This window comes from Oncorhynchus nerka, linkage group LG8 (assembly GCF_034236695.1).
Source record: "Oncorhynchus nerka isolate Pitt River linkage group LG8, Oner_Uvic_2.0, whole genome shotgun sequence".
In the NCBI taxonomy this organism is placed as follows: domain Eukaryota; kingdom Metazoa; phylum Chordata; class Actinopteri; order Salmoniformes; family Salmonidae; genus Oncorhynchus; species Oncorhynchus nerka.
In genome coordinates, this window is record NC_088403.1 from 22536458 (window position 1) to 22558843 (window position 22386).

General features: G+C 42.0%; 2 protein-coding genes and 1 gene segment (V, D, J or C); all 3 read right to left on the minus strand.

Moving 5' to 3' along the window:
- LOC135572691 (Ig kappa-b4 chain C region-like) overlaps positions 1-1073 on the minus strand; it is a 5205-nt gene extending 4132 nt beyond the window's left edge. The window contains 1 exon segment of the C gene segment in view: positions 1068-1073. Within this exon segment, the coding sequence occupies positions 1068-1073 (6 nt within the window).
- Positions 1074-1127: 54 nt separating this feature from the next.
- Positions 1128-10254, minus strand: LOC115132951 (zinc finger protein 260-like). Of its 3 annotated transcripts, XM_029665697.2 has the most exons (9): positions 10086-10254; positions 9014-9216; positions 6871-6963; positions 6668-6763; positions 6312-6422; positions 5995-6115; positions 5310-5883; positions 3278-3342; positions 1128-3182 (listed from the first exon to the last, which is right to left on the minus strand). In XM_029665697.2, the coding sequence occupies exons 1-9, from the start codon at positions 10096-10098 to the stop codon at positions 1831-1833; spliced, it is 2628 nt and encodes an 875-aa protein (XP_029521557.1). In that variant the 5' UTR covers positions 10099-10254; the 3' UTR covers positions 1128-1830. The 3 variants fall into 3 exon arrangements, with proteins under 3 accessions (XP_029521557.1, XP_029521558.1, XP_064877601.1); XM_029665698.2 differs by lacking the exons at positions 9014-9216; positions 10086-10254 and adding an exon at positions 8699-9006; XM_065021529.1 differs by lacking the exons at positions 9014-9216; positions 10086-10254 and adding an exon at positions 7352-9006.
- A 193-nt stretch (positions 10255-10447) lies between these two features.
- Positions 10448-22370, minus strand: LOC115132956 (high-affinity choline transporter 1-like). Its single transcript, XM_029665707.2, has 9 exons — positions 20043-22370; positions 15555-15738; positions 15311-15424; positions 14993-15148; positions 14407-14555; positions 13886-14029; positions 13458-13611; positions 13112-13329; positions 10448-12985 (listed from the first exon to the last, which is right to left on the minus strand). Exons 2-9 carry the CDS (start codon positions 15736-15738, stop codon positions 12419-12421), a joined length of 1686 nt encoding a protein of 561 aa, XP_029521567.1. The 5' UTR covers positions 20043-22370; the 3' UTR covers positions 10448-12418.
- Positions 22371-22386: the final 16 nt, after the last annotated feature.

Sequence of the window (22386 nt, forward strand, 5' to 3'; positions counted from 1 at the left end):
CCCCCCCCCCCCCCCTTCCCTCTCTTTTACACCGCAGCTACTCTTTTATCATCTATGCATAGTCACTTTAACTCTACCCACAGGGGCGGCAGGGTAGCCTAGTGGTTAGAGCGTTGGCCTAGTAACCGAAAGTTCAAGTTCAAATCCCTGAGCTGACAAGGTACAAATCTGTCGTTCTGCCCCTGAACAGGCATTTAACCCACTGTTCCTTGGCAGTCATTGAAAATAAGAATTTGTTCTTAACTGACTTGCCTAGTTAAATAAAAGGTTTTTAAAAATGTATATATTACGTCAATTAACTGGTGCCCCCACACATTGACTCTGTACCGGTACCACCCTGTATATATATTCTCACTATTGTTATTTTACTACTGCTCTTTAATTACTTGTTCATTTTATTTTTTATTCTTATCCATACTTATTTTTTACTGCATTGTTGTTTAGGGGCTCATAAGTAAGCATTTCACTGTAAGGTCTACACGTTGTATTTGATTTGAAATTAATATTTGGCTGCATTTACACAAGTAGCCAATTCTGATATTTTTTCCACTAACTGGTCTTTTGATCAATCACATCAGATCTTTTTCAGAGCTGATCGGATTGGTCAAAATACCAGTTAGAGGAAAACGTATAAGAATTGGGCTGTCTGTGTCATATCAGCCTTTGCAGCAGGAACTCCATATATGGGCATAGGCCAGTCACCATGACACAGTTACCTCACACACTAGGGTAGGGGCACGTTCAGTAGGTCACAAGTTAGTTTTGGAACATTCAGATAGAAATATGTAATGTAAAACAAACATGCTGCTCTGACAAGGAATCATGTCGGCTCTATTTCTATACGCAAAGTTTTAAAATTCAAAAGGCACTCTGAGCTAACATTTTTGCAGGTGCATGGTAACAGTTGAATAAAATGAGAAAAAAGAAGAAACCCGCACACTGCAAAGTTTGGCAACTGAAAGTGGCCCTGCAGGCACATGACCATATGCCATAATTACACCTCACACACCTGCATACAAGTTTACGTTTAACAATAGAAAACACGTAATTGCTCAAATACCTACTACCTCCATGTGGGAATGTAGATGACATTTGTAGCAGTTTAAGTGTTGAAATTATAATCTATAAACGGTAATAAATAAAGGTTTAATAAAAAACAATATTTACATTTACGTACACACCTGTTTCTGTGTATTATTTTTAATTAAGCCAAATGCTTATTACATATAGAATAGGTAAGGTAGAATATAATAAATTAAGCCTACTGTAACAGCTTTCATTTGCAAAGAAGAAAAAAAAAATACAGTTGTATTTCAAAGTTAAAATATTGTCTCCTCAGTTTTTGTATTGGTTTTTATGCTGACATTTGTTACATTCAAAATAAACGGACTCAAACCACAAACGTCCAGAGAGAAGCAGGCCCAAACGTCCAGAGAGAAGCAGGCCCAAACGTCCAGAGAGAAGCAGGCCCAAACGTCCAGAGAGAAGCAGGCCAAACGTCCAGAGAGAAGCAGGCCCAAACGTCCAGAGAGAAGCAGGCCCAAACGTCCAGAGAGAAGCAGGCCCAAGCTAGAAAGTATCATAAAATGGCTCATTTATATGACACATACTATAACCTGAAAGAGGTTATTTTATATTTTGAAATGTTTATTTTCCATCCATGTTGGCAGTAATGTACACAAACTACAGTTTCACAAAAAGGCATGGTGAGCATGGTTTTCAGTTATATATTGATGTTATTCAGCATAACACACTGACAGACAGTGGAACAGCAATCCATGGTAACGCTTTTCAGAAAGAAACCAAAACAGGAAAACACACCGGACTCTCTCAAGTGTGTGTTTGTAGGTGTCTCTTCAAGTGTGTGAGACGGGTGTAACTTTTTACACAGTGATGGCATGGGTATGGCCTCTCTCCTGTATGGGTGAATTGATGTTTAGTTAAGACAGAGCTCTGCGCAAAACTCTTTCCACACTCAGGGCAGGTGTAGGGGCGCTCTCCTGTGTGACTGCGTATGTGAACCGTCAAATGACTTGACACTGTGAAGGCCTTTCCACAAACTGTGCACCTGTAAGGTTTCTCTTTGGTGTGAGAGCGCTCATGCTTCTGCAGGTCACCGACTGAGCAAAACCCTTTCTTGCACCGAGAGCAGATGTGAGGTCTCTCCCCCGTGTGAATCCTTGTGTGCACAGTAAGATTAGCCAACTGAGAGAAACACTTCCCACAGTAAGAGCAGCTGTATGGACGCTCGCCCGTGTGAGTCCGCATGTGCGACGTCAGCTGACTTTTGGAGATATACTGCTTATTACAACGAGGACATGTGTGGGGTTTCTCCCCCGTGTGTGTCCGTTGGTGGAGTACAAGTGTGGCTAAGGCACCAAAGCACTTTCCACACGCATCACACTGATGGGGTTTGTCCACTGCGTGAGTTTTTTGGTGGATCTTCAGCTCAACTGACCCAAAGAATTTGTCTTCACAGTGTCGACAGTTGAAGAGAGGTTCACGAGAGTGAGTTTGCTGGTGACTCTTTAGTTCGGAGCGGGAACTGCAACTCCGTCCGCAATCCGTACAGTTGAGCTGTGCCCTATGTGTCCTCTTATGTTGGAGCCGTTCACTTAAAGATCCAAATGTTTTCCCACACTTGGAACAAGCATACCCCCCCTCCACTGAATGGGTCCTGTTGTGCCTGGTTAGGCTTGACAGGAACTTGAAACGTTTTTCACAAAGAGAGCAGTTGAACGACGGCGTCACACTATGTGTTTGCTGGTGCTTTCGCAAATCAGAAGTCGTCTGGCAACTCTTTCCACACAACAGACATTTGAGGGACTTGTGAGTAGATAAGTGTTTGAACCGCTCGCGGAGAGATCTGAAACTCTCTCCGCACTTGGGGCAATCGAAGGTCGCGTCTAGACAGTGTTTTTGGTGGTGTTTTGAAAGCCCAGTTGAATTACTGAAAGTCTTTCCGCACTGGGTGCATTTGTAGGGTCGATCTCCAGTGTGAATTCGCTGATGCTGAACCAGTTGAGATGGATAGATAAAACACCTTCCACACTGGGAGCACTTGTTGGCAATACGCCGTGCAGTGGACAATGCTTTTGAAAGGGTCTCAGAGGATGGCGATACGTCACTAGGTGGTGGTTGAGCGCAGCTAGACAGCCGAGAAGACTCCCCTGAAGCAGGTTCTGTGGAGAATAAAGCAATAAAATAAATGCCATTGTCTTTGCACAACTATGGAATCCTTGGGGCCCCGTTTACAAGTAAGTTTCAAAAGTCTTACCGTTGTTTTCCTCTTCTGTGTCATCATGGTCTGGAGAAAACGGTCTTGATTCTTCAGCACCAATCCTGTTAGGGGAGGATCCACAGCGCATGTTCAGTTAAATACTAATGCACCACAGTATTAGATGACAGTAGTTTAATATAATGGATTCAAATGTAAAGACGTCTCTCACCGTTGCCGCTTGTTATAGACCCCCTTCAGCCCCCAGCTGTGCCCTGGACACCATATGTGAATTGATTGCCCCCCATCTATCTTCAGAATTCGTACTGTTAGGTGACCTAAACTAGGACTTGCTTAACACCCCGGCCGTCCTACAATCTAAGCTAGATGCCCTCAATCTCACACAAATTATCAAGGAACCTAACAGGTACAACCCAAAATCCGTAACCATGGGCACCCTCTTAGAGATCATCCTGACCAACTTGCCCTCTAAATACATCTCTGCTGTCTTCAATGAGGATCTCAGCGATCACCCCTCATCACTGTCAAACGCTCCCTAAAACACTTCAGCAAGCAGGCCTTTCTAACCGACCTGGCCCGGGTATCCTGGAAGGATATTGACCTCATCCCGTCAGTAGAGGATGCCTGGTTGCTCATCAAAAATGATTCCCGCTCCATCTTAAATAAGCATGCCCCATTCAGAAAATGTATAACTAAGAACAGATATAGCCCTTGGTTCACCCCAGACTTGACTTCCCTTGACCAGCACAAAAACATTCTCCATCACGCAAATCCAAACAGCTATTGTTCTGAAAGAGCTGCAAAATCTGGATCCCTTCAAATCAGCTGGGCTAGACAATCTGGAACCTCTCTTTCTAAAATCAACCGCAAAAATGGTTGCAACCCCTGTTACTAGCCTATTCAATCTCTCTTTCGTATCATCTGAGATCCCCAAAGATTGGAAAGCTGCCGCGGTCATCCCCTCTTCAACGTTAGAGACAGACCCAAACTGTTATAGACCTATATCCATCCTGCCCTGCCTTTCTAAAATCTTCGAAAGCCAAGTTAATAAACAGATCACCGACCATTTCGAATCCCACTGTACCTTCTCCACTATGCAATCTAGTTTCGGAGCTGGTCATGGGTGCACCTTAGCCACGCTCAAGGTTCTAAACGTTATCATAACCGCCATCGATAAAAGACAGTACTGTGCAGCCATCTTCATCAACCTGGCCAAGACTTTCGACTCTGTCAATCACCACATTCTTGGATGAAGTCTATCACAGTGCCATCCGTTTTATCACCAAAGCCTAATTTCTTACCCACCACTGCAACCTCTATGCTCTCGTTGGCTGGCCTTCACTACATATCCGTCGCCAAACCCACTGGCTCCAGGTCATCTATAAGTCTTTGCTAGGTAAAACCCTGCCTTATCTCATCTCACTGGTCACCATGGCAACATCCACCCGTATCACGAGCTCCAGCAGGTATATTGCACTGGTCATCCCCAACGCCAACACTTCCTTTGGCAGCCTTTCCTTCCAGTTCTCTGCTGCCAATGATTGGAACGAATTGCAAATATCTCTGAAGCTGGCGTCTTATATCTCCCTCTCGAACTTTAAGCATCAGCTGTCAGAGCAGCTTACCGATCACAGTACCTGTACACAGCCAATTTGTAAATAGCACACCCGACTACCTCATCCCCATATTATTACTTACCCTCTTGCTCTTTTGCTCCCCGGTATCTCTACTTGCACATCATCATCTATCACTCCAGTATTAATGCTAAATGCTATTTATTTTTGCCTCTATGGCCTATTTATTGCCTACCTCCCTACTCTTCTACATTTGCACACACTGTACATAGATCTTTCTATTTTTATTTTATTTTGTGTTGTTGACTGTAAGTTTGTTCATGTGTAACTCTGTGTTGTTGTTTTTGTCACACTGCTATGCTTTATCTTGGCATGGTCGCAGTTGTAAATGAGAACTTGTTCTCAACTGGCCTACCTGGTTAAATAAATAAATACATATAAATAAATAAATAAAAAACCTAATTCACAAGCACAATTCCAACACACTTTGCTCTTACGTTTCCTGTGAGGATTCAAGCAGAGGTGTATCAGAGTTTTCACTGGACTCAGCCATCCTCCCTTCTGGGCTCTTTCTAGATCTCTTGGAGGAATTGACTCTGTGGTCCCCTTTGATTTTGAGTGTAAGTTGGGCGGGAAATATGGAGGGTTTTTGAGCCACACTGGAGGTGACCATTGGAGAGTTGGCTGCGAGGTCTGGTGCTCCAGCAGCGCACAGGTCCCCAACATCCCCTTCACATCTCCTCTGGTCCTTTGCTTCGGAAATAACCCTTCCCACAACACTTGTGTTTTCATTCTCCTCTTCCACACCTCTGTCTGTGCATTCATCATCATCGCTACCCATGGTAGACACTCGGTCTTCTTTAATGTTCTGGTTTCCATCTAAACGTGCTCTTGATTCTGCCTGTTGATAATCTCTGCTGTCTGACAAAGTTTCCATCTCTCTGCTTACATGGGTAGAGCCTTCCAAGTTAGGCAAGACATCTAATTTGCTGTCAAAGGTATATGCCACTCCCACTGTGGTAGGGAGGGACAGTGAAGCGAGGATGCAGTCTTCTGCCGAGGAGGGAAATGCTGATAGACACAAGAGTAGAGGACAGTAAAGTAAAAAGTCAGTATGTCAGAAAAGTTAACATGTGGCCTGACACAATGTGTTTCTTGTGATAAAGGAGCTTATATTATCACGTTTGTCTAACTTTCCACAGCATGTGTGGTGCTGAAGCAGGTATTGCAGGTCCTCTGTGTGAGAAAGAGACTGCAGACACTCATCCGAGGCAGAGGGTACAGCGCTGAGCCAGGATGCAGTCTATGAAGAAAGCACCCCCGAAAATGAGTGTAACAAAAGCATAGAAATCCTTTTACATCTCAAACATCACTCTCAATGTGTTAAATGCAACATTTTAAAGATGATGATATAACAACAAACATAGAGCCAAAATGGAGCTCATAAAGACTGCATTGAATATCAGGGATATTTACATCTCCCTTGGTTTTCTCTCTACCTGCTTAAGGTCTGGCACTGGTAGCAGATCTTCTAGTCTGGAGAGGAACTGAGAAACAAGTGCTTGCAAAGCTCTGTCAAAATCACAGCCATACACCACAGGGAAATCTGCCTGAGAGGGAGATAGAGAGAGCAAGTGAAAGGAGTCACACAATTTGTATGACAGACAAGTACGTCCGCAAACCAAGGATAGAGAATATTGATGTTGCTGCCCTTGGCACAGTTGCTATAGCAGAAGGGCAGACTGACCATTCGTCAGAGATTAACTATAAACTTTTGTTGATAATTCAACTGGTTAATAATGTCTGCTATTCAGTGACAAAATGTTGTTATTCACAATTAAGATTTAAGCCATACCTTGAAGAATTGGATCCTCTCGACTGGGTCTTCAAGAAGGTTTTTGGTGAGCTTGAGGAAGTTCTCTTCCAACTCATGCATCTGTGCATCATTATTCTGTAACATAAACCCAACACAATGATACAAAAAGCAGGGCAACCAGAAAATGTGATATATTTGACCCTATATACAGAAAAGTGCAAGAACATACCATACCAACTCACCTGTGAAAGACCACAGGATGAGAATCTGTCAAGATGGATCTTAATTTTGTTGAGGTCTTCTGGATGCTCACCTTGAAACAGCTGAAGAGTTACCTGAAAAATATTAACTGTATCCTTGGCCGTGTCTACACTTGAAGTAGGAAGTTTACATACACTAAGGTTGGTGTCATTAAAACTAGTTTTTCAACCACTCCACAAATTTCTTGTTAACAAACTATAATTTTGGCAAGTCAGTTAAGACATCTACTCTGTGCATGACAAAAGTAATTTTTCCAAAAATTGTTTACAGATTATTTCACTTATAACTCACTGTATCACAATTCCAGTGGGTCAGAAGTTTACATACACTAAGTTGACTGTGCCTTTAAACAGCTTGGAAAATTTCAGAAAATGATGTCATGGCTTTAGAAGCTTCCGATAGGATAATTTACATAATTTGAGTCAATTGGACGTGCACCTGTGGATGTACTTCAAGGCCTACCTTCAAACTCAGTGCCTCGTTGTTTGACATCATGGGAAAATCAAAAGAAACCAAGACCTCAGAAAAATAATTGTAGACCTCCACAAATCTGGTTCATCCTTGGGAGCAATTTCCAAATGCCTGAAGGTACCACATTTATCTATACAAACAACAGTGCGCAAGTATAAACTCCATGGGACCACGCAGCCGTCATACCGCTCAGGAAGGAGATGCGTTCTGTCTCCTAGAGATTAACATACTTTGGTGTGAAAAGTGCAAATCAATCCCAGAACAGCAGCAAAGGACCTTGTGAAGGTGCTGGAGGAAACAGGTGCTATATCTACAGTAAAACAAGTCCTATATCGACATAACCTGAAAGGCCGCTCAGCAAGGAAAAAGCTATTGCTCCAAAACCGCCATAAAAAAAAACAGACTATGGTTAACAACTCCACATATGGAGAAAGATTGTACTTTTTGGAGAAATGTCCTCTGATCTGATGAAACAAAAATAGAACTGTTTGGAGGAAAAATTGGGAGGCTTGCAAGCCGAAGAACACCATCTCAATAGTGAAGCACGGGAGTGGCAGCATTGTGTTGTGGGGGTGCTTTGCTGCAGGAGGGACTGGTGCACTTCACAAAATAGATGGCTTCATGAGGATGGAAAATTATGTGGATATATTGAAGCAACATCAGTCAGGAAGTTAACGCTTGGTCGCATTATTTTGAAAAATAATGCCCTTTTTTTGGCTAGAGTTATTTGCAATCCCTTTAACTTTGCTTGCTGGCTAGCTACAGAGGTTAGCTGGCTAGTAAGCTACAGTAGTTAACTACTGCCATCAAGTTGTTGTCGTGTTATCATATTTAGCTTATTCCACCGTTTGCAGAATGCATACTGGCATTTGAATATAGCGCAGGAAAAGGGAATTGGGACACATTTAAATGTAGGTGTAGACGCATGATGTGTTCGGATTTCCATGATCAGAATACAAAAACAGCATTAACTGTCAAGTCTACACGGCCTAGCCCTTGATCATGACTCTGTTCCATTATTTTTTATTGATTTAACCTTCATTAATTTAACTTTTAGTACATTACACATAAGAGTCATTGGATGAAGGTGTCTTCTGTACAGAGTTTTGTTAAGAGCCCCTATGCTCAATCTGAACATTAACACGCATCGCTTGCGGTACGGTTTTGGAAACATAAGGACCTTCTTTCATATTAGTGAGAAATAATAATAATAAAAAAGGTTTCATTGAGACACACCTTTATAGGGATAATTATGCTTCCCACACGGCCATATCTCGTTACAGCGCATGTTTACGGAAGACAGAGGGACCAATTGCGCTAATTATCTATCTAGCATACCTGTGTGTAAACGAAGAAGGCCGGCAGAATCGTGTTGAACCTGAAATATACTGTTTGCTGCAACTGTGATAAAGCCGGTTAAAACAGTGTACAGTAAGTTAACATTTTTGCATTTATGAAATTATTTTTGATGTGATATGAAAGTAGAGGGTTTTTTGTTTCTAGAACCATATCACGTAACAATTTAAATCGATTCACGTTTAGATGGTAGTATTTGGCTGTCATAGCCAATCTACCTCTGAAAATAGCATAAGGTCCTTGGACCTTCAGGAGTAACGGTAGACTCCTTAAGGGTACGTTTCAGAATTTACTTACCCTTGCCCTTAATGCCAGAAGAAGCAATGTCCTCTGTCTGTCAGTTATAAGTTCTGGGACAGTTTGTGTAACCACTGTCACAAACTCCTCTAACTTTCCATAGTGCTTGATGGCCCTCTGATGCGCTACCTGCCACATAAATGCAGACAATAGCCGTAGAGGTGGAACCAAAAGGCGCAGGGAGGAGAAAGGGATGGGTGAATCTATAATGTGAAAAGTACAGTGAAGTGTGTTAGATGGCTAGCTAAATCAATTCCATTTTGTAAAAACATTAGCATAGCAGAACTAACTAAATTAGCTAGATTTGCATATCTTAACTACAGGTTCATTGAGTGATAATGTTACGGTTGATATAACATTCTATTGTGTAGAGAAGGATGTACAGTAATATCAAAGACAGTACAGTATAAAGATAACTGCTTCTCCAATAGAAATCCCTGATCTTGCTTGTAGGACATGTCATGGCAACGTTGGCTAGCTAAGCTCATGCGCAGAAACAAGTCATCGTCTAACGGTGATCTCGCGCCGAACTGCGAATGTCTATCAACCAAAGGTTGCTAATTCGAAGGACAACTTTAGCATTTTATCAACTTTTCAACTACTTACTACTTTTTAGCTACTTTGCAATTACTTAGTATGTTAGCTAACCTTTCCCCAAACCCTTTAACCTAACTCCTAAACTTAACCCTAACGTTAGCCACCAAGCTAGAATTCTTTAACATATCATACATTTGCAAATTCGTAACATATTGTACGTTTGAAAATGTGTAACATATAATAGGTAATATAATACGTAATATTGTATTTCGTAACAAAATGGCTAATGGACGTCCACAAATGATTACATACCATACGAAACTTAACATATCATAATAAACGGCAGGTGTTGATTTACATACAGAATAATACGACATGCTCTGAGACCAGGTTGCAAAACTAGCTCGCTGGGGCCATAGAGACATATAGATCCCTCATATAAAAATAAACTGTGTGCTAAAATAGCTACAATGTCCACGGCAAGTTTGAAGCCAAATATAACTAGGCTACCTACAGGAGGCTGTTAGCTACATACCCATAGCATCCATCTTTTGCTGTGTTATAAGTCTGCTAAATGACTGTATCAATGCTGAAAACTGTTTACAGAATTCTGCTGTAAAACTGCAGTATTATTATTAGATGTTGTTCTAAAATGCATGAACAAAACAGAAAGAAAAAACGTGTCCTCGAGTATTTAGCTACTTCCGGGTGGGAACGTCCACAAAATTGTCAAAATAAAAGTCCTTTTCGCTGCACGTGTTCTGATCATGAAGTAACTTACTTTACATAATTCATGAAGCTGTTTTTTTTTCTTTTTGATGAGGTGGAAGTAACTAACAAAAACATAAACATGTTTATTGAATTGAATACCATTTAAATAAATAATGGTTTGATTAATTGACAACTAATATGATCAGTTCATTAATACCAAATTAATTAAACTGTAAATGAGATACAGGCAGAAGAAAGCCTTAGATTTTATTTGACAGTATTCAGTCCTTTCTCCTCAGTCTGATCCTTAGCAGCCACAGCTGTTAAAGATCACCTTCTGACAGACCTAATTAACACATCCCATCTATGGGACAGTAGCCAGTAAGGAAAATGGGGCCTGCCAAACTTGACACAAGAAGGATTGTGGCTGAGGAGAGAAGTAAGGGAAAGAGCAAAGAAGAGGTATGTGTGTGTGGGCACATCAAACAGGCCACAGAGGAAAAGCCCTATCCCAAACACACTCCATAATCATTGATCTGTCTAGACATAAATAGGATAGCTAACTGGGCTAACACCACTGTGTATATGATATTATAGACACTCAGGATCCAGAATCTGCACACAAAGAATCTCCATTGAAAATGCTACTTAGTCCAGAACCGAGTTAATGTGTGTCTGGGAGACAAACTCTTAAAGTGACAGTTCACCGTTTTACCTTGTTTTTCCACCTAACTAGGGTGGTGTCATTCATGCTTGATCACTCGTTATTTAGCTTGTATTTTTATATATTTCTAAACAAACAGACTTTGAAGGATATTCATACAAATGTACCATAAACATGAAGATGACAAACAAGTAACAAGAAAAGGAAACAGTACTTTCCACAAGCTACATTTCTTTGAAAAGGTAACATTGTTTATTGAATTAACCTCTCTTGGGTATGGGGCAGTATTTTCACCTCCGGATGAAAAGCGTGCCCAAAGTAAACTGCCTGTTACTCAGGCACAGAAGCTAGGATATGCATATAATGGGTAGATTTGGTTTCTAAAACTGTTAGAATACTGTCTGTGAGTATAACAGAACTGATATGGCAGGCGAAACCCCAAGGACAAACCATCCAGGGAATAAAAAAAATTGAGGTCATAGGATTTTCCAGTTGTTTTCTATGGGATACCCTTATTATTAAGAACCTAGCTGCAGTTCTTATGGCTTCCACTAGATGTCAACATTCTTTAGAAATTGTTCAAAGTTTTTCTTTTGAAAAGTTAAGAAATAGTCACTCCAGGTGGACTCTACTGTTTTGGTGCGCGTGAACTGGAGCACGCATCACGTTGTTTTTATCAGGTATTAGAAACAGTTTATTCTGTCTTAAATTTGATTGATTATTTACATTTTAGGGTACCTAAGGTTGGATTAGGAACATTGTTTGAAATGTTTGGACCACGTTTACAGGTAACTTATTAGATACTTTGTAGGCATGTTGGGCGTGTTGAAACCGGTGTATTTCTGAATCAAACGCGGCAAATACATTGACATTTTTGGGACATAAAGAAGGACATTATCGAACAAAAGGACTATTTGTGATGTTTCTGGGACATTTTGGAGTGCCAACAGAAGAAGATTTTCAAAGGTAAGGCATTAATTATATCGTTATGTCTGACTTTTGTGGCGCACCTGCCTGGTTGAAATATGATTTTCATGTGTTTGGTGCAGGTCTACAATTTTGTTTCTGGTGTCCTTTGACAGCTCTTTGGTCTTGGCCATAGTGGAGTTTGGAGTGTGACTGTTTGAGGTTGTGGACAGGTGTCTTTTATACTGATAACAAGTTCAAACAGGTGCCATTAATACAGGTAACGAGTGGAGGACAGAGGAGGCTCTTAAATAAGAAGTTACAGGTCTGTGAGAGCCAGAAATCTTGCTTGTTTGTAGGTGACCAAATACTTATTTTCCACCATAATTTGCAAATAAATTCATTAAAAATCCTACAATGTGATTTTCTGGATTTTTTTTCCTCATTTTGTCTGTCATAGTTGAAGTGTACCTATGCTGAAAATCGCAGGCCTCTCTCATCTTTTTAAGTGGGAGAACTTGCACAATTGGTGGCTGACTAAATACTTTTTTGCCCCACTGTAACTATCTACATGATGGAACCCCAATTCATTGTAAAGACCTCATATCTTCTGTGCTCGCATGAGGAGATGGGTCCATCTGCCTTGTGTTCAGTCCAATCTTCTCAGTCAGATCCTTAGCTACCATATCCTTCATCAAAATCCTCCTTTTTTGACCAAGTCCATATACATCCCAGTTGTCAGGCAGTAGCCCTTTAAGGAAAAGGCAGGCTGCGAAACGTGACACAACCAGGATGGTGGCCAGAGAGACCAACATGATGCCGGTGCGAAATGGGAAGACATGCAGCAGACGCCCGTCCTCGTGTAGGCTGTCCCAGGGAAGGGGCATGAGTCCAGGCACACCAAGCAGGGGCTCTCCCACTAGTAGCCGCAGCAGTAGCCCTACCACAAGGCCTGCCAAGGCACCATACCCATTGACCTTCCCAGGTAGAAAGAGGACACAGATCAACTGTGCACACACTACCGTGTACATCACATCTCCACTGAGAATCCAGAAGACATACACAGAGGAGGTCGTCATTGCCAAGCCCGCCCCCATGAAACCAAACAGTAGGATGGACACCTTTACAACCCGTAGAATTTGTTTCTCAGAGGCCTAAAATGAAGAAGAAAAATCAATCGCAGTGCCCTATTCAGTAAATTTGTGGGAAACATTTACAAATAGATAGTTACATAGAATAAACTAAGATGTTTGTAAGTAGATTCTCCAACTTTCTCTCACCCTTTTGCTGAAAATGTTTTTGTAGATGTTTCGGGCAAAAAGGGATGCAGAAGACAGCAGGGCCGAGTCAATAGATGACATCACGGCAGCAGCAATGGCGCCGATTCCGGCAAGAGAGACGAAAGGTGGACACAGGTAGCGCAGGGAGATGGGCAGAATCATACCCGCCTTGCCCTGCTCGTAGGGAGTAGGTAGACCAAAACTGGTCTGGTTCCAATCTAAGTGAGGGAGAGAAAAAAAGCAAGCTTATGAGATTTGCAGAACTCCCAGTGATTGACATTATTGGGACAGAGTCGGCTCCTCCTATGAAGCCTACTCCTCCATTTTGATGAACACACTGCTGTACCTGTGGATGCTGCCACAGCACCAATGAGAAGAGGTGGTATGGCGAGGATGAAGCAGAAGACAGAGGCAGCATAGCAAGTGAACTGAGCCTGAGCCACAGTGGCTGTGGCCAGGATTCTCTGGTAGAAGGCCTGGTAACAGATTCCACCTAGAGTCTGAGAGAGCGAGACATTGAAATGGACAATAAAAATGTTGAAATCCAAAAAGTGACAGGATCTAAATGAGAAAACAACCATCACAGAAAGTAGAAAGGTAACACAATACAATGAAAATTATAGGGTCTTCGTTTGGGAGACATTTAGATATAGATGTATACAACAGATGGTCTGTGATGTGGAATCAACTAGATATTAGATCATGTTTGAGGTCTGAACACCTCTGACAAACTGTGAAATTGGAGTGAAATGTGATTTTTTAAGTTGACATTACCACCAGTAGCAGGTCATCCAGCCAGCGCCCTGCATCTGCCAACTTCAGCCTGCCGGTCCATGGCTCCTGATACAGTTTTGTCACCGCTGTGACTGTAATGTCTGTTGAGGCGGGGCTCATCAGTATGAAGGGCACACAGAACCACTGGAAGGATAAAAAACAAAACCACAAAATCGCTGAAAGGAAAAAAAACTAAACCACAAAACCATTGAAAGGGAAGAAAAAAAGAAGTTGAAGCAATTCCCATACAGAAACTCTGACACGTAAATAAAGTGAATCTTGGCGTGTATATATACAGTAGACCACACACGTGCCTCACTCACTATAACACATTGACCCTAGAACCAATAGTTATTCCGCTGTCCCCATAGCAGGAACCTTTGAAGAATACTTTTTGGTTCCAGGTAAAACCCTTTTGGGTTAAATGTTGAACCCTTTCCATAAAGGGTTCCCCTATGGGGACAGACAAAGAACCCTTTTGAAACATATTTTTCTAAGAGTGCAGGACAAAGTTTTATCACCAGGCTGAGGAACATGAAGATGAGCTGGATGACATCAGTGTAGGCCACCGAGTACAGCCCTCCCAGTAATGTGTAGAGAACTGCCACGGCAGCAGACAGGGCCACAGCCAAGGGTGATGGGATATCCATGATCACACTCACCGTTCCCCCTAGAGCAAAGCATTGAACAGATTGTTCACACATTCTAGCTAGCGTAGTAGCTTGCAAGCTTCTGTGTGTAGCCTATAGCCAACAACATCCCTGAGATCTAGTGTCATGATGTCGCTAGAAGGCCTCAACCATTCACCCAATGTATAACTTACAGACATGCCATGCAGGTTCATGCACTCATTCATGCATCAGGGAGTTGGCCAACATCAGCAACTAATAATGTAAGAGTTTAGACTCATTCTCATGCTTCCAGATAATATGGTGGTGGAAAACAATAGCTTATTCTTCAATAAATTACATCAAAGAATCACTCAGAGAAATCTAAGCTATAGTGACAGTTTTTCCACGTGACATAACCAGGTAAACGTGGCTCTAGTCCTGGCACGTGCTAAAAGGTGCTGTGATGGCTATTTTGCTGAAAGAACAACTAAGTTACCCAATGCAGCGAGCACACAGGCTATCCAGAAGATGTCAGCAAGGAGTGATGGGACAAAGAGAATAGCAGTTAACGTGTTTCCATACTTCTCCTGGAACGGATCCATTATGGTTACGTAATTCTTCTCTCGGACCGGTTTCACAAAGAACAATGCACCTGCAGTCACAAATCCATTTACTGTGAATTATTTACCTTACACCACATGGTTGCCATATGTTTGATGCCATTCCATTCGCTCCATTTCAGTCATTATTATGAGCCATCCTCCACTCAGCAGCCTCCACAGCCCAAGTGTTATGATAACATAACCATACATACCTACAACCAGGCTAAGGACGAAGCCTATTGGTGCGATGGCCCAAGCCAGGCCTGTTTTAGGGTCGTAGACCACCTCAGCATTGCCTAAGATGAAACCTCCTCCCACCCATGTAGCTGTAGAGAGTGGGTGGTCACACAGAACAACCACTAAACATTGAAAAACACTAAAGTACTTTGAAAGAGACTCAATGACTTTCAAATCTGGGTGATCTTATGTTACAAGTTAGTTAGGTTGACAACACACCTGTGGTAGTGAAGATGCTGACCCAGATGTTGAGGTTCCGCCCTCCAACCATGGCAACCTCACTAAGGTTTCCAGTGCACTTCCTCTCCTCGCGTTTGGACTTCCTGGACGCCCAGACGCCTGTCGCGAGGACGATGAGGTAGAACACCCCGATTGACAGCAGGCCGGGCCAGTTAAGCGCCATCTTCAGGGAGGAGAGGGAATTTCTATAAGATACATGAATATTGACGACAGACCATCGAGACTTAGGCCAATGTCACACAGAGATGGACGAAAACGTAAACTCAGCAAAAAAAGAAACGTCCTCTCACTGTCAACTGCATTTATTTTGAGCAAACTTAACATGTGTAAGTATTTGTGTGAACATAAGATTCAACAGCTGAGACATAAACTGAACAAGTTCCACAGACATGTGACTAACAGAAATGGAATATTGTGTCCCTGAACAAAGGGGGGGTCAAAATCAGAAGTAACAGTCAGTATCTGGTGTGGCCACCTGCTGTATTAAGTACTGCAGTGCATCTCCTCCTCATGGACTGCACCAGATTTGCCGTTCTTGCTGTGAGATGTTACCCCACTCTTCCACCAAGGCACCTACAAGTTCCCGGATATTTCTGGGGGGGAATGGCCCTAGCCTTCACCCTCCAATCCAACAGGTCCTAGACATGCTCAATGGGATTGAGATCCGGGCTCTTCGCTGACCATGGCAGAACACTGAAATTCCTGTCTTGCAGGAAATCACGCACAGAATGAGCAGTATAGCTGGTGGCATTGTCATGCTGGAGGATCATGTCAGGATGAGCCTGCAGGAAGGGTACCACATGAGGAAGGAGGATGTCTTCCCTGTAACGCACAGCGTTGAGATTGCCTGCAATGACAACAAGCTCAGTCCAGACCATGACGGACCCTCCTCCTCCTCCAAATCGATCCTGCTCCAGAGTACAGGCCTTGGTATAACGCTCATTCCTTTGACGATAAACATGAATCCGACCATCACCCCTGGTGAGACAAAACCGCTACTCGTCAGTGAAGAGCACTTTTTGCCAGTCCTGTCTGGTCCAGCGATGGTGGGTTTGTGCCAATAGGCGATGTTGTTGCCGGTGATGTCTGATGAGGACCTGCCTTACAACAGGCCTACAAGCCCTCAGTCCAGCCTCTCTCAATCTATTGCGGACAGTCTGAGCACTGATGGAGGGATTATGCGTTCCTGGTGTAAGTCAGGGAGTTGTTGTTACCATCCTGTACCTGTCCCGCAGGTGTGATGTTCGGATGTACCGATCCTGTGCAGGTGTTGTTACACGTGGTCTGCCACTGCGAGGGCAATCAGCTCTCCCTGTAGCGCTGTCTTAGACTTCTCACAGTACGGAAATGGCAATTTATTGCTCTGGCCACATCTGCAATCCTCATTCCTCCTTGCAGCATGCCTAAGGCACGTTCACGCAGATGAGCAGGAACCCTGGGCATCTTTCTTACTGTGTTTTTCAGAGTCAGTAGAAAGGCCTCTTTAGTGTCCTAAGTTTTCATAACTGTGACCTTAATTGCCTACCGTCTGTAAGATGTTAGTGTCTTAATGACCCTTCCACAGGTGGATGTTCATTAGTTGTTTATGATTCGTTGAACAAGCATGGGAAACAGAGTTTATACCCTTTACAATGAAGATCTGTGAAGTTATTTGGATTTTTACAAATGATCTTTGAAAGACAGGGTCCTGAAAAGGGGACGTTTCTTTTTTTGCTGAGTTTATATAGTTTTGTCCACTTTGTCCATCAAAAGTTAAACTAATTCATACTTTTTACGTACATCTAATGATAATTTGCATAATGTTTAGCAAAACTCTGGTTGCCTCTTGATACAAACTGTTAAATCGCTCAGAGGCTGTCTACTATAAATGGCCAATATCCACCAGCAAGCAATGCTTCACCTAGCCACGCTAGCTTCGCCCTGAGTAGCTTGCCATGTGGGTGCTAGCAAGCCAACAACATGATAGGTACTGCTAGGTATCGACAGCCAATCCAGTAGGGGCTGGAAGCTATTCTAAGCTGTAATTGGTTGTGCAAAATTGGCAATAATTGACATATATCAAGCTTTCCCCAATTTAAGTCCTTCACTGTTCAGGGTCTGTTCAGCGAGCTTCTCTTGCCTTGCTAACTTACTTCCTTACGCTGAAAATGAATGGGCTCCGTAACTTTTGTCGGAGGCATCTCTTGCTAGTGGACATGCCCGGTAAGTGACGGATCACTTCAGTTTATTATTTCCAAAGAAATGTAGCTTGTGGTATCAAACAACATTCACACAGGTAGGGAACTTATCAATAGCCAATCCAGCCCGTTGTTCAAGCTCGCGAGACCTTCCCTCCCGGATTGGTTAATCACACAGTGGTTTTGTTCTGTGATTTTCATAAAGTTCAGCCTAACTTTTTGCCTCTTTCTATTCACCAGAAGTAGTTTGCCTCACTCACTTAACCCAGGTGCTTTGCTGAAAAAAATGTACGGCCATTGTGGTATGAGTCAAATTGACCCGTATAGTTTAAACACACTCAAGACAGTCAATGAATCAAGTAAAAACATCCAAAACTTTATTTGGTCTTGTCAGACCTTTCAGAAAGAAGAAATGCAAGAACATTTTATTTAAAGAACTCTATATTTAAGTACTATTTGTTAAACATATTTTCTTTCTCACAAACAAGCATTTTCTGTTGGAGCTCATTTTTGAGTGTCTGTGTCAGAGATCTGCTGCCCTCACACTGAGAATCTTGGGGAAGCTCCTTTTCACCCAAACATAATTATAAAAGTACAACCAGAACCAGTCAAAACAAAATACATCAGACATTTGTTTATTTTGGACCTGCGAAATTATCTATACACATGAAAGCCTCTGGATCAAAATGACCCACAACATCATGTTTGTACACAAAATCTACAGACATTCTACAACACATCAGTGTGTCCACATTTTGAGTTAGGTTCATTACGCTAAACGAGGACAAGGTATTTAATTTCATGGAGATAAAGAGAGGTTAACTAGTATTGTAGGGGTCAAGTTGATCAGCAACATAATAGGAGGGTTAACAGAAGGTGTTTCCCTCCTTTGAAAAATAATGACTCCTGCAATTTGTCACATATAGCGGACAACCTCTGACAATGTCTCCCTGTGTCTTTTCCTCACATTGGAAATGACTTATTTCTGGTTGTTTAATTTCTCAAAGTAATGTCCATTATAAACGTGCTGTTAGGGTGAACTCCAATCTAATTTGCATAACACCAGCATTTAGAACAACAGAGAAAGGAGTCCACTCCACAGGAGTCTTCTCCACATGGAATATATGGGAGAAATGAACGTGAAACCCAAATAAGGGTAAAGCTAGGAGGGATTTGTGTTCAGAGATGTTGCCATAGATTTTCATCTTCACCTTAGCCCAATAACTCACCAAGGCAACCAGTAAAGAGAGAGCAGATATGCATTCAGTCAGTCAGTCGGTTTCATTAACATGCTGACTCACACACACACACACGCATCCCATACCAAAACAATCTCTTTACAAAGGCATTACACTGGAACCACTTACTAGAGGTGGATGGAAATATGTGAATGGTCTTGCACATAAGAAAATGGTAATGTATTTACTGTATAATTACAAAATAGTTATGCTGCATGTCAAATCAAATCAAAGTTTATTTGTCACGGGCGCTGAATACAACCTTACAGTGAAATGCTTACTTACAGGCTCTAACCAATAGTGCAAAAAAAGGTATTAGGTGAGCAATAGTAAGTAAAGAAATAAAACAACAGTAAAAAGACAGGCTATATACAGTAACGAGGTTATAAAAGTAGTGAGGCTACATACAGACACCGGTTAGTCAGGCTGATTGAGTCAGAACTAGGAAACTCGGAAATGTCAAACTTGGAAACTAGTTGTAGAAAGATGATACTTTCCAAGTGTGAAACTTGGGTATCAGAATCAACCAATAGGAAGCTCTACGCAAACAACTTACGTTAATTTTAACTCCGAGGTTCCTGAGTTTCTGACTTGTCATAAATGTAGCATTACACTTTAATTACTACACACACAAAAAAATGTTATATCATTCTGCATTCAAATTCATTGTTGTTTCATATATGGAAACTATGAGACAATACTATTGTCATGTAAATAAACGGATCTTGTACAGTTCTGTAATATGTCTTCGCAATATTTTCGTAAGACCAGACAGTACAGTACACCATTCAAATGTTATTATATTTCTAAATGTCAGTCAATTATGCAAGTACAGTATAACATTTTAATATAAATGTTGTCCTATTTTAATATTCCAATATTCAATAGATACTGTATCACATATTTAATTGGTTTTATATACTTTGTAGTATTTCTCTTCAAGTTCAGTAGACACTTCTTTGATTGGTATGTCAATGCTGAAACATGTGTACTCCCAAGTACGATCAATATGGCAAAACAAATATAAGATGCTAAGAACTGTTTAAACTTACCTCGATGTGCAATTTCCTTGATCCTCTCAGAGGAAAAACCTAAATGTACTTTGAGATCTTCTAACTCCTCCCTCTAGTCCTACGAGTTTATTAGTGTAGTGAATACAACAAGTTAATAATTGATCATTACAGTACACTCATGTGGACTAAACTAAAAAAACAATTGTAGTAAAAATATGTTGACCACACTGTGAAAAATATATTCGTGGAATTTATGATTTACTGATATATTTTAGCTTTACTACTACACTGCGCTGTATTCTGTCATCGTCAGTTACATCCCTTATAAGGAATCATTATGGTCTGGGATTCCAGTGCGCCAATTTCCTCATGTTAATCATTAAACTGCCTGGCCCATATCCATATCCTGCTGAGACATGGTGGCCCCCAATACAAGTTAGTTCAGGTGTGACCCCACAGCATAAACCCAAACCCAGCGGGACCAAGTGGTCACTTTGTCAAGGGTCAGCTTGCAACTCAAGCCAAACATTCTTTCACTGCAGGGAAACTGGGTCAATTAAAATCTAAGCTAAGTAACGCTCTGTTACTCAACTCCATATGTAAAGAAAAAGGCAAAAGGGAAATGTTGAGACTTTGAGCAACAACTGACCACTGTTGTCCTGTTGCGTGACCACATTCTTTCACAGTGGAGAGCTGAATAAAGGACAGGGCAACTAAAGCCTAGCGGCATTGAGAAACCCAGTGATAGTTTATTTTTTCAAAAGTCTCTCATTGATGTCACCCCCTGGGTTTGTCAACATCCCCCTCTCTATCCATCACAACTGTAAGAGGGGGATGAAATAGGACATGGCTGAATAATAGGGGTGGATGGGGCTGCTTTTTGAGGTGGCTGTATCTTGTGCATGTTGCTACAGGGTTTTGTCCATAAATGAGCTGACAGGTGCATTTCATATATGTTGCCTACATAACTTGAGTTACAGTTATAATGTAAGGCTATTTTATATTATTTTATATATGATAGTAAAGTGGAACCCTGAACATATAAAACTATAGAAAGCAATGTGTTCAGCCAGCCTTGAATGTGTCAGAATCCTTTGGAGGGTCCCTGCCTGGTAGCATTTCTGGTTTCCTCGTAACCAGGCAGTCTAGTAATTGGACATATAATGACATGGTATGACACCAATGTGGAGGACAACTTGAAGGATCATGTTCAACTGCGCCACAGGGTGGAGCCTCTCCTGGACAAGCTGTCCCGCTTCTTCAATGCTGTCCCTGGCACCTGGATCCACTATTGTGTCTTGATACAACTTCACCCTATGACAGGTGGGGGGGAGATGGTGTCGAGGGACGGTGCCCTGTGGGTCAGGTCGGGCACATGTGGGAGGAAATGAGTTCAGAGGCCAGACAGAGTAGCCCTGCGTTCAGCCAGGCAATGCTCCCAGAGTTCCCCATCAGCAAGGTAGGCCCTGTGAGCTTCATACGTGACTGTATTTCCAGCCCAACTACTGCCACAACTATAGCCTCTAGTCCCACTCTTTCCACCAGTACTCCATATCCCACTTCTGTCAACACCGTCCCAGCCTTGGATCCCATTGGTGTATCAGTGTGACAGACAGACCCCTATCATTGGATGGCCAGTATGTTGACAGCTCTGCTAGTGGTCTGCTGCCTCTTTCTGGCAGTCACCCTTACATTTACAGTTTTCTATTTCTGGGAAGCTGTGTGAGGGTAAGGACTCTTGCGATATGGCCCTCAGAGGGGGTTGTCCCAGGTCACACCATGGATCTGAGGACAATAAGGCCAAGGATGCCTCCCCTGTTCCAACCAGAAGTACCCCCACCTCCCCCAAGTTTGTGGCTTAATGCCTCACCAGCCAGTGGAGAGCATCTCTCTCCCACATATCTCCAGGGAAGACTACCTTATCAAAGAGCAGTGTATTTCACCCACATCCACAATACCAGTTCCCACCCCAATACCCACATAAGACCATGGGAACACAAATCCCAAGAAGAAAAGCATACAAACAAATGAATCCATTCTTGGAAGTGAGGTTGTGTGTGACATGTTCATACACACACTACTCATGCCACTACGAGGGTTGTTGAGACAAATGTGTTACACAACCGTTTTGGAAGGCAAAGTATTAATGGATCTTAGGAGGGCAATTATGAATGTGCCTTTTATACTGGAACTGTATTGCTGTGATAATCTACACACATTTGTACTTCTATGTACCAAAACGTACAACAAAGCATAAATTGTCGTTTTTCATTTCATTGAGGAATCTTAAAGTAGAATTAAGATGCAATATCCATCATAACTGGATTTTACTATATTTCAGACAAAAACCTTCCAAACTGACAAAACTGCATTTTGTTATATA